Source organism: Lepus europaeus, chromosome 7 (assembly GCF_033115175.1).
Source record: "Lepus europaeus isolate LE1 chromosome 7, mLepTim1.pri, whole genome shotgun sequence".
Taxonomy (NCBI): Eukaryota; Metazoa; Chordata; class Mammalia; order Lagomorpha; family Leporidae; genus Lepus; species Lepus europaeus.
The window spans coordinates 78,381,690-78,394,198 of record NC_084833.1 but is presented as its reverse complement, the minus strand read 5'-3'; the positions used below and the strand labels follow the sequence as shown (position 1 = coordinate 78,394,198).

The window sequence follows — 12,509 nt, the reverse complement described above, 5'->3', positions numbered from 1 at the left end:
TTAGAAAGTATACATAGAAATGACTACATATAATTTTATATATATAATTACCTATGTAATTTTCTCCCTTTTAATTAGCTAACCGACCAGAAAAATTAGGTCAGTGTTGTTAATTATAGAAATACCTTATGTCTCATGACAAAATTAAGTCTGGCTGTAAAATATCTATCCCAGTAATCTAGAACACATTCATTTATTTAATTCTCTTTTAGCTTAGTAAGAGGAATTAATGAGTAAGACATTTCTATACACTTTTTAAAAATATTTATTTATTTATTTTAGTTGAAAGAGTTACACAGAGAGAGAAGGAGAGGCAGAGAGAGAGGCCGAGCTGCACTGATCCAAAGCCAGGAGCCAGGAGCCTCTTCCAGGTCTCCCATGTGGGTGCAGGGGCCCAAGGACTTGGGCCATCCTCCACAGCTTTCCCAGGCCACAGCAGAGAGCTGGATTGGAAGTGGAGCAGCCAGGACTAGAACTGGTGCCCATATGGGATGCTGGCCCTGCAGGTGAAGGCCTAACCCACTATGCCACAGCTCTGGCACCCCTGTATACACTTTTAAAAAGACTATCCACACCTTTTAAAGTTTGTCACCCAACTATAGAGTGGTACCTGCTATTGCAGGTTAAGAAGAAAAATGGGAATCACACAGAGAAGAGGAAATACAGAAAAGAAAGAATCCTCATATAAGCTTTTTGAGAGGCTGGCGTTGTGGCACCTCATGTTAAACTGCTGCTTATGACACAAGCACTCCAAATTGGAGTTCAGGTTCAAGTCCTACCTGCTCTACTTCTGATCCAGCTCCCTCTTCATGCACCTGGGAAAGCAGCAGATCATGGCCCAAGTACTTGGGCACCTTTCACCCACATGGGAGACCATGATGGTGTTCCTTGTTCCTGTGTTCGCCTGGCCGAGCCTCAGTGGTTGGAGCCATTTGGGGAGTGAACCAGAGAATAGGAGATCTCTCTCTCTCTCTCTCTCTCTCTCTCTCTCTGATTCTAGCTTTCAAATAAATAAAATAAAATCTTTTTAATTAAATGTTAATTCCTCTGGCACAGGAATCAATATACTTGTCAAAATAACTTGTTACCTGAGTAACACCAAAGACAACTTACAGTAACAATAGAAATCCAAGTCACATTTAAACAAATATATAGATTATTCTTTATTGTCATCCATGCTGCTTCAATAATAAGGAGACTTATAAGAGTCTAGCAGGGCAGCATATCCCTAGTTAAAAGTTAGATAATGAATTCTATTTATTCCAGAACATATTTAGTGTGAGATATGAAAGGGATTGGAAAAAATATGAAAAAAAAAAGTGAATGAAAGACACATTAAAGGGATTGCATTTAAAAGATGGGTAAGAAATTTCCTGACCTCAAAAATATTTAGTTTCCCTAGTTTCCACTTTATATATTTGTCGTTTCCCACTTTGTTCTCTTTTATTTTGCTCTTGTATGTTGGAACTCATGGATATGTCATGGGATTAGGGAGAAGGGAACACTGGGATCTTCTACAGTTCTACAATTCAGCTACAAAATTACAACCTCTTTTTTCCAATTACCTAATGTTTTATATATATATTTTTTTTTTGACAGGCAGAGTTAGACAGTGAGAGAGAGAGAGAGCAAGAGAGAGAGAGATTCAAAGCCAGGAGCCAGGTGCTTCCTCCTGGTCTCCCATGCGGGTGCAGGGCGCAAGCTCCACTGCACTCCCAGGCCACAGCAGAGGGCTGGACTGGAAGAGGAGCAACCAGGACAGAATCTGGCGACCCAACCGGGACTAGAACCCAGGGTACTGGCGCTGCAGGCGGAGGATTAGCCAAATGAACCGCAGCGCCGGCCTGTTTTATACTTCTTGATAAATGTTGTTTATGTAAATTTCTCTCCTGACTGATTCAGACAGGGCTGGGCCAGGGTGAAGCCAGGAGCCAGGAGCTTCTTCCAGGTCTCCCAACGTGGATGGCAGGGGCCCAAGCACTTGGGCCATGTTCCACTGCTTTCCCAGGCCCATCAGCTGGGAGCTGGATTGGAAGTAGAGCAGCCGGGATTTGAACGGGTGCCCATAAGAGAGCAGGTGTTGCAGGCAGCCTTTTAACCTATTATGCCACAATGTGGGCCCCAAGAGGGATTAGCTTTAAAGTGGTGACTATTTTGGTTGTATTGTAAACTGGCACATTTGTGTTCAGATCTCTGTGCTCTTCTGTGGATGCAAATTCTTTCAATCAGGAGGGAAATCATTCCATTTTTCTTTATTTGTTTTCTTTCTTTTTTTGACTATTCCGTAGAGGGTGAATTAAGTCATTCTTAAATGGAATCCAAATTCCCTTCCTATATACTTGTTTTTAATATGATAAACAACGTCTTTTTAAATTTTCCACTAATAGGGTTTTCATTTTATATTAAAAATGTTTTTTGTATAATTACTATACAACTACCTTCTGTATAATAATTTTAAAAACTATTATATTTGCTGATATATTTTCTTGTCAGCAATATGAAGGTAAAGATTGAGCTCATGTGGTATTTTCTTCTATAAGGTCACTTTTAGTAGTGTAGCTTGTATATAGGAATATATTGGACGTAGATAGAGTATATGCAAGCGTTTCCATACACATTAAATCGTTTGTGCTATAAGGTGCATGGATTAATACATTTTTTTACCTCTTAAACTGTGATTTTTATTTTCCCCAATTTTAGTACCAAATAGTACCAATTAGTACCAAATTTCAGATCAATACTTATTTATTTATTTATTTTTTTGACAGGCAGAGTGGACAGTGAGAGACAGAGAAAGGTCTTCCTTTTTCCTTTGGTTCACTCCTCAATGGCCGCTGCGGCCAGCGCACTGCAGCCAGCACATCGCGCTGCAGATCAATACTTTTATGGTTAAGCTGTAAGATGAGAATGTTTTCAGGTATCAGAGCCTAGGAAAGAATGCCCAGGCAGAAACCCCACTGTACAGGGCAAAGTGGGGGTGGTGGCAAAGGCTTCGGTGGCTTGACTTTTGAATACTATGAGCTTGGATTAGGAGTGGCTCAGGGTCAGGTCCAGGCTAAAATCTCAGGATAGATTTGGCAGTAAATACTGGTTAAGTGGGATGATGTAAGTTGAAGACTGGCCGAGTGCTACCTTCCTGCAAATGTGAATGAGCCTAAAGTTTGTTTTACTAAATACCATTTGCTAAAATCTCTGCATCATTTCTGAAAATAGAAAAATTGATTCGGAATCAGTGTTTAATCAGTGAGATAACTCCTCATTTTTTTTTTTAAGAGTTACAAAGAGAGAGCGAGAAAGGGGCGGGGAGAGAACCTTCCACTCCCCAGAAGTCTGTAACTGCCAGGGCTGAGCAAAGCCAAATCCAGGAGCTTCTTCCAGTCTTCCACGTAGGTAGTAGGGGCCCAAACACCTGGGCCATCTTCCACTGTATTTCCCAGGCTATTAGTAAGAGGCTAGTTCAGATGTGGAGCAGCCTGGACATGAACCTGTGCCTATATTGGACACTGGCACTTTACCCACTTTACCCACTACACCACAATCCCAGCCTCCTCACTTGTGTTTTAACAACAATTACAACAAAAAATTGTCTGTATACTCCCTGTCACTCATTTATTCATCCAATTAATGTTTGTTGAATACCTGCTTATAGGACATATTTTAGACACCTTAAAAATAGCGGTTGAGCAGGGCAAAGTGTACAGAATAGAACTCCTTAGGGTGTATACAGAATAGTTGATTTTGCAATGGAGTTTGAAATACAGAATTTGGTTTTGTTTTCATGACTTAGGCTCTCTCTCTCTTTTTTTTTTTAACTTGGAGCAATGGAGAAAACAACTGTCAGAAACCCGTTATTATGTTTTTACTCTAAAGAAAAATGTTTGTAAAAGAGAACATGCAGGGAAAAAATATGTTTCAAAGAAAACAATTTTTCTGTTTTTAATAAAGGATTAAAATCACTACCAACATAAAATTATATGGAATTTTTAATGTTTGAATTAAAGTAAGGATGATTTTATGGTTATTTTGGCAGGTAAAGTATTTTATAATATTTAACTTTTTCCATTAAATATTTTATAATTTACATGTGGCAAACCAGTAGATTCATTGAAGTATTCCATTCTTTTCTATGGATTTGTCATAGCCAGGCATTGAAAACAACCAACCAAAAGGACAAAACAAGATAACTGTAACACCTTGGAGGGGGGATGAAACTTACATTTTAGAAACACTGTTGAATGTTAAAAACACATTTTAAGATTCTTATGAGTGTAGGCCAGCATTGTGGCACAAGGAGTTAAGCCACTGCTTGTGAGGACAGCTTCAGTCCGGGCTGTTCTGCTTCCAGTCAAACTTCCTGATAATGCACCCGGGAAAGCAGCGGGAGATGGTCCAAGTACTTGTGTCCCTGCACACACATGGGATGCCAGGATGGAGTTCCTGGCACCTGGCTTCTGCCTGGCCCAGACCCGGGTGTTGTGGCCATTTGGGAAGAGCACCAAAAAATAGATCTCTTTCTATATCTCCCTATAGATCTTCCTTTCAAATAAATAAGTACATATTTAAAAGAATTTTTTTGAGTGCAAAAACAGTAGTATCTTCTTCAACCATGCACATTGGTTCACCATAAGATCCTTTATTTCTCAGGAGAGCACTAGGCATTCCAGAAATAATTCAAAATTACTCTTTTGGACCATAATACAATGGAACTTAAAATTTAATGATGAAAAGTGCAGTTTGCACATAATCTGTGTATTCCCTTCCACCATCCCTTCTCATACCATTGTCTTAAGTTGGCAAAACATCCTGGCTACTACTCAGTGACACTTTTTTGCCTTCCTGCTTTACACTTTTAATTTATCATTTGTTGATGGAGCCAGTGCTGTGGTTTAGTGGGTAAAGCCACTGTCTGCAGTGCCAGCATCCCTTATGGGTGCCAGTTCAAGTCCTGGATGCTCCACTTCGATCCAGCTTTCTGCTGTGGCCTAGGAAAGGAGTGGAAGATGGCCCAAGTCCTTGGGCCCCTGTACCCATATGGGAAACCTGGAGGGAACTCTGGGCTCCTGTCTTCAGATCGGCACATCTCTGGCCATTGTGGCTGTTTGGGAGTGAACCATCAGATGGAGGAACGCACACTCTCTCTCTCTCTCTCTCTCTCTCTCTCTCTCTCTGTAACTCTGGCTTTCAAATAATCAATAAATAAATCTTTAAAAAATTATCATTTCTTTATGAAAAATAGAACAATACACACAAGACTGTTTCTTTTCTTTTTTTTTTTTGATTCATAGGTGCACTTACTATATTAAAACAAATTATGTGGAAATTCTTTGCTTTTAAAATTAATTTGTTAGAAATTCAGGAGAGATCTATTTTGTGCCAGAAACTTACTGGAGGGATGGTGGGGTTTGGTAGAGAGAATGTACTTGTTAAGGGATAAATGCGTAATACCTGATCCCTTCCACTAATTTGTGAATAAATCACATGTCTTTGTTCACTCTGCTTCTTCTTAGAGGAATGCGTCTTTTTTCTTATTGTCACTGCTTTCAAGTCTGATTTTATACGTTAACACATGCTGTGGCCACTCAATTTAAATTAGTTAAGAAGAACTAATATTAAAAACCTAGCTCTTTATCTGCACTAGCCATATTTCAGTTGCTCAGTAGCCACATGAAGCTTCAGGTTCTAGGAAGGGTGGCACAGATGTAGACCATCCCCACCATTCCAGAAATTTCCACAGGCTGGTACCTCATTAGCCTGTGCACTTCTTGAAGGTAGGTGTGATACCATTTACATTAAATAAGGTTCAAGAATTGAGAATACATGTGGAAGAGATGTATCTCTGAAGAGTCAGGATTTGGCAGATGAAATTTTAAGTGCTGAGAGTGCCAGCAGTTTATTTGAGCTGGCCTGAAGAGGTATACTGGATAGTAACAGCACTGCCATTCTGAGCACAATGGTGTTGTATCCATTGGAATGCCATTAGGACTTGGAGAAGGGATAAATAACATTGCTTTGCATGAAGTTAAGACTGTCAGTTAGAAGCAGCCAGCCTGACCTTATTTCCATGCTTTTATTCACTTCGAGCTACTTTCCTTGATACTTGCTTCTTGAAGCAACTGATTTGCTTTGGATTATCTAGACGCTTGGATTGAAGAAGTGATCAGATGTCTAAACTCCATACCCTGAATGCTAATTAGTTAATGTTTTACCTAAGCAAAAACTTTAGATTTTACATTGGTATGATGAGAATAAAAATACCTGCCTTTTATGATTGTTTTGCCTTGAATCTTAAGTGAGAGATGTTTTTAAAATTTCTGACATGATACTTTGTTAATAAATATTAATCTTTCCCTTTTCTTATGTTTTTATTAAATATATTATGAGTATCCAATGAACTAATGTGCTGAATAGTGAAAAGTGAAGAGCACTGTTTGAGTTACTCTATTGCAATTATTGTCTGGGATCTGACTTATGTTTATCTTTTCCTGAGATATATTCTAAACCAGATTTTTTTTAAACTTTTATTTAATGAATATGAATTTCCAAAGTACAACTTATGAATTACAATGGCTTCCCCCTCTCATAATTTCCCTCCCACCCGCAACCCTCCCCTTTCCCGCTCCCTCTTCCCTTCCATTCACATCAAAATTCATTTTCAATTCTTTTTATATACAGAAGATCAGTTCAGTATATATTAAGTAAAGATTTCAACAGTTTGCCCCCACATAGCAACACAAAGTGAAAAAATACTGTTGGAATACTAGTTATAGAATTACCAGATTTTAAGATTCCTGAAGGTTAGGAGCTATATTTTACTTCTCATTGAACTCCACAGCATCGCCTGGAATATTGCTAAATGGGTTATGCTAATGTTTCTTCAATCTATAGCCAGCAGAATAAATGCCTGAGGTTTCTGACCTAATCTGCCATCAACCACTACCCTTAGAATGATCAATAGCAGTAACAGATTTGGGCAAACCAGTAATTGTAATGGAAGCAGAATCAAAATAATGGATTGTCCAAGGATAGTATTATAGCAGTTACATTATTGGAGTAGAGCTCTATGTATGATTAGTGATAAAAGTGTTAGCTCACATTTGTATAATATCCATCAATTTGTTATGTAACTAGGCCCTATCTACTGTATTAAAGAATATATGTATGTGTTTGATCTATTATGATGCCGTATAATGCAGTCCAATACTTAGATGCCTTGACATGTATTGAATATTTCCTAATGACTTCTTGATGACTTGTTTTTTGTGGTGGTTGTTTGTTTAATAAAATTTTGTTTGGGAGGCAGAGAATGAATTGCCGTCTGCTGTTTTATTCCCTAATTGCTCACACTGACTGGGGCTGGGCTGGGGGCAGATGAGGAGCCAGGAGTGAAACCCAGATATCCTATGTGGGTGGCAGAAAAGTGAGCTATTACCTGCTGTCTTCCAGAGTCTCTCTTGGCAGGAGAGTGGAGTCAGGAGCTGGAGCAAGGAATCAGACCCAGGCAATCTGATGTGGGACACAGTATCCTACTCCCTGTGAACACAGCTGCTCTTGTTGATGAGTTTTAAGGATGTTAAAAAAAAAAAACAAAAAAAACAAACAAACAAAAAAAACAAGAGAGAACTGAATATAAGGAAAGGTGGAAAAAAGACTGTGGGTGGGGGCTGGAGTCAGTTGCCCTGGACATTGCTTTCCTATGTATCATATATTGGATCTATTAGGAGTCATTATTTGTATTATGGCTTTGGTTATAAATTATTATCTTTGTAAAATCTTTATAGCTGTAAAAAACTTAATGCTGTAGTTTTTAAGCTACTAAAATTATTGATTTGGCAGAATGAAGAGTGATTTAAAAGTAATATCCTCTAAACCAAGAAAGGATAATTTTGGAAATAAATTTTTTCAGCACCATTTAACATAAAAACAAAATACACTATAAAAAATTTTAGCTTTTCTAAATCTTACTTTTAGCTTCAGGATTTCCTGATATACCAGTGATCTTTTTGATGCATTATACAGTTTGTCATTTAATGGACTATCCCCATGATGTAGATTTTAACCATTTGATGATAATAAATATATAACACAGAAAGTTGAATGATGTGTTTTAAAATGTCACAGAAAAAAAAAAAACACTGGGATTTTAAGGTTTTAGACTCTCTTGCCTGATTATTTTAAGGTTTTCATGTGGTTCTATTTTTTAAGAAGGTGGAAATAAACAAATTTAGGGTCTGATTGCTGTGTATGGAGACTGTCTTCAGAACACTGGAGAGATGAGATTCCAGTTCCTGTTCTTTTTGTTTCACATTACTCTGGAAATCTACAAAGCATGTTTTATCCCACCTTAGCCAAATAAAATACGATACCTGTATTTTCCTTTGTGTTTGGGGTTATAGCAAAGTATTTATCGTTACAGTGTTTATTGATGTGAAAACTTGTATGTGATTATATGAATGCCTACTAGACTTGAAGTAAAGGCGGTCAGATTCAAAAATACTTGGAAAGATTGCATGTGCTCTTTTCTGCCACATGTTTGTAGCATTTATTTGAAAGGCCAAAATTTTGTTGTAGTCCCATGTAAAGGAATTTCATAAAATATTTAAATTTTCTTTATTTTTCCTAAATACTGTTTATAATATGTACATTTCAGATAAATGCTCTGTAGAGTTAGAAAGAGAGCTTTTTTTTTTCACTGTGCTCCCCAGCTCTAACTCTTTTTCACCTCCTTGTTTGTGTTCTTTTTTAATTGAATTTTAGGGGGCTGCTGAAGTATCAAACTAATTTAGATACCCACCCTCCTGGCTGCATCAGTCTTAACCAAACTCGCCATCAAGACATCTCCTTACCATTGCATCACTCAGAACATTTGCCTGGACCTTTCTTGGGAGAATTTTCAAAACCAGAAGAACTTGCTCAGAACACATTCATGAAGATTTGTGTGGAAGAGCCCAGATTCCGAGCTACTTTTCCACAGGTCAGACTTGTTCTGTATTGATCTCTGCAAGTCTGTGACTCCATGAAACTGATCAACATTAAATTTAGACATGTTCTTAATACTATTTCATGTGTGATAAGATATCTAAGGATGTTGCTTTTTCATTTTTAAAAATTTTTATTAATATAAAGAACAGATTTCATGTATTTCATAGGTATGGTTCTAAGATGATAACCAATGAAAACCATAAATTCCTCCCTTCTTCTCCTTCCCAGAACCCCCTTCTTCCTTCCTTTACTTTTTTCCTTTAATTTTTGCAAAGACATAATTTCAATCCCCTCTATAATCACAGGCTTAATTCACCACTAACCATAATATTCAACAACTAAAATGTAGGAAGAACACAGTTCCACAGGAGTATAAACCAGAGCTAAAAACAGTCATATCACAAGATGTCCTATACATTTGTTTGTATTCTATATTAATTACCACATATCACAGAAATCATATGGGACTGGCTTATTTCACAAACCATCATGATTTTCAGTTGCATCTATTTTGTTGCATAGGGCAGGGTTTTACATGAGGGTACAGATAACCCTTCCATATACTGATTTCACTTTGTTTGGGTAAATTCCCAGAAGTAAAATGGCTAGGTCATATGGTAGATCTATTTTCAGATTTCTGAGGCATCTCCATATTATCTTCCATAATGGTTGTACTAGTTTACATTCCCGCCAATGTGTATTAGGATACCTTTTCCTCACATCTTCTCCAACATTAGCATTTTTTGATTTTTGGATAACAATTCTAATTGGGGTTAGATGAAATCTCACTGTGGTTTTTATTTGCATTTCCATGCTGTCTTATGAACCTGAGCATTTTTGCATGTGTCTGTTGACCATTTGGATTTTATCCTTTGAAAAAATGCCTCTTCATTTCCTTAGACCATTTCTTTCTTTTTTTTTTTTTCTTTAAAGATTTGTTTATTTGAAAGGCAGAGATAGAGGCAGAGGCAGAAAGAGAAAGAAAGAGAGAGAAAGAGAGAGAGAGAGAGAGAGAGAGAGGACTTCCATCCGCTGTTTCACTGCCCAAATGGCTGCAACAGCTTGAGTTGCACTGATCTGAAGCCAGGAGCCTGGAGCTTCTTCTAGGTCTGCCACACAGGTGCAGGGGCCCAAGGACCTAGGCCATCTTCCACTGCTATTCCAGGCCATAGCAGAGAGCTGGGTCGGAAGTAGAGCAGCTGGGACTTGAACCAGTGCCAGTATGGGATGCTAGCCAGCACTGGAGGTAGAAGCTTTACCTGCTACACCACAGTGCTGGTCCCTTTAGCTCAATTCTTAATGAATTGCTTTGTTGTTATTGACTTTCTTGAGCTCTTTACATGTCCTGGATATTAATCATTTATCAGTTGTGTAGCTTGCAAATATTTCTCCCATTCTGTTGGTTGCCTTTTCATTTTGTTGAGTGTTTCAGGTTCTGTTGTTCAGTTATAGGTACCTGAAAATTCAAAACAAAAAGACTTGTGATATTACAGAATGTACAAGTAGAAAATTTCTGCTTAGCTGACCATATGATCTTTGCATACTACAGCACTGCTATTTGCTACTCAAGAAATGATAGATATGGCAGATTGACAGACAGCCACTGTGACACAGCTAGATAAACCACAATTTAAGACACCTGCATCCCATGTCAGAGTATCCAGGACTGAGTTCTGCCTCCACTTGCCATTCAGCTTATTTCTTTTTTTTAGCTTTTATTTATTAAATATAAATTTCCAAAGTACAGCTTTTGGATTATAGCAGCTTTTTCCCCCAATAACCTCCCTCCTACCCACAATCATCCCATCTCCCGTTCCCTCTCCCATTCCATTCACATCAAGATTCATTTTCAATTCTCTTTGTATACAGAAGAGCAACTTAGTATATACTAAGTAAAGATTTCAACAGTTTGCACCCACACAGAAAAACAAAGTATAAAGTACTATTTGAGTACTAGTTATACCATTAATTCACATACATTAAGGACAGAGATCCTACATGGGGAGTAAGTGCACAGTGACTCCTGTTGTTGATTTAGCAATTGACACTCTTATTTATGGTGTCAGTAGTCACCCGAGGCTCTTGTCATGAGTTGCCAAGGCTATGGAAGCCTCTTGAGTTCGCTGACTCCAAATTATTCAGACAAGGCCATAGTCAAAGTGGAAATTCTCTCCTCCCTTCAGAGAAAGGTACTTCCTTCTTTGATGGTCCGTTCTTTCCACTGGGATCTCACTCACAGAGATCTTTCATTTAGGTCATTTTTTTTTTTTTTCCCAGAGTGTCTTGGCTTTTCATGCCTGAAATACTCTCATGGGCTTTTTAGCCGAATCCGAATGCCTTAAGGGCTGATTCCGAGGCCAGAGTGCTGTTTAGGACATCTGCCATTCTATGAGTCTGCTGTGTATCCCGCTTCCCATGTCGGATCATTCTCTCCTTTTTAATTCTATCAGTTAGTATTAGCAGACACTAGTCTTGTTGATGGCCCAAGTACTTGGGACTCTACCACTCCTGTGGGAGACCTGAATGGAGTTACTAGCTTCTCTGGCTTCAGAATGGCCCAGCGATAGCTATTGAGGGCATTTGGGGAGTGAAGCAGCAGATGGAAGATCTCTCTTAAGGGCCTTCATTTGTCACTCTGTTTTCAAATTAAATAAATAAACAAACTTATAAAAAAAGGGAAGTTGGATACTAGACACAATAACACCAATTATTATGGTTAATTTGTTATTATATAATATTGCATTATAATAGTACAATATTATAAATAGTAAATATTAAAACAAACATTGCTTAATTTCTGCTAGACAATGTGCTAAAATATTCCATATACATAATTTTCTCCAATATTCACAATGACTCTTGGAAATTAAGAATGCCATTCTTATTTTTCTGATGAAGAAACATCAAATACTTTAACCAAATTCTCTAAACTTTTAAGTCACAGAGACATGTGCAAACACTGGTTTTTAACTAAAATCCCGGCTCCTGGAAAATTCTTCCTCAGGGTACCCAACAAGTAGTTCAGTAATTTTTCCTTGTGGCTGTGGAAATTATCCACATGCAAGTTCTACCCTATACTGTTTGTCTATACCGGTTGCAAGTAGGGATTAGTAATGTCAGATGTCTATTTTAGGAAGAGAAGAAGGAGAAGTCAAAAGTTAAACTGTGGGCCGGTGCCATGGTACAGCAGATTAAAGCCCTGGCCTGCAGCACTGGCATCCCATATGGGTGCCAGTTCTAGTGTCGGCTGCTCCTCTTCCAATCCAGCTCTCTGATATGGCCTGAGAAAGCAGTAGAAGATGGCTCAGGTCCATGGGCCCCTGCACTCACGTGGGAGACCCGGAACAGGCTCCTGGCTTCTGGCTTTAGATCGGCACAGCTTTGGCTGTTGTGGCCATCTGGGGAATGAGCCAGTGGATGGAAGACCTCTCTCTCTCTGTCTCTACCTCTCTCTGTAACTCTGTCTTTCAAATAAATAAAATAAATCTTTAAAAAAAGTTAAACTGAACTTGTAGGTAACTTTGGAATTA

At 38.3% G+C, this 12,509-nt stretch overlaps 1 protein-coding gene across 3 annotated transcripts in view; it reads left to right on the top strand.

Annotated features, from left to right (window-relative positions):
- The window catches only part of NOX4 (NADPH oxidase 4), a 184,771-nt gene that overhangs the window by 79,825 nt on the left and 92,437 nt on the right, over window positions 1-12,509 (top strand). For all 3 annotated transcript variants that reach the window (XM_062198298.1, XM_062198297.1, XM_062198299.1), the window contains one exon: window positions 8,755-8,971. In XM_062198298.1, the coding sequence (XP_062054282.1) occupies window positions 8,755-8,971 (217 nt within the window). The remainder of the gene's footprint in view (window positions 1-8,754; window positions 8,972-12,509) is intronic.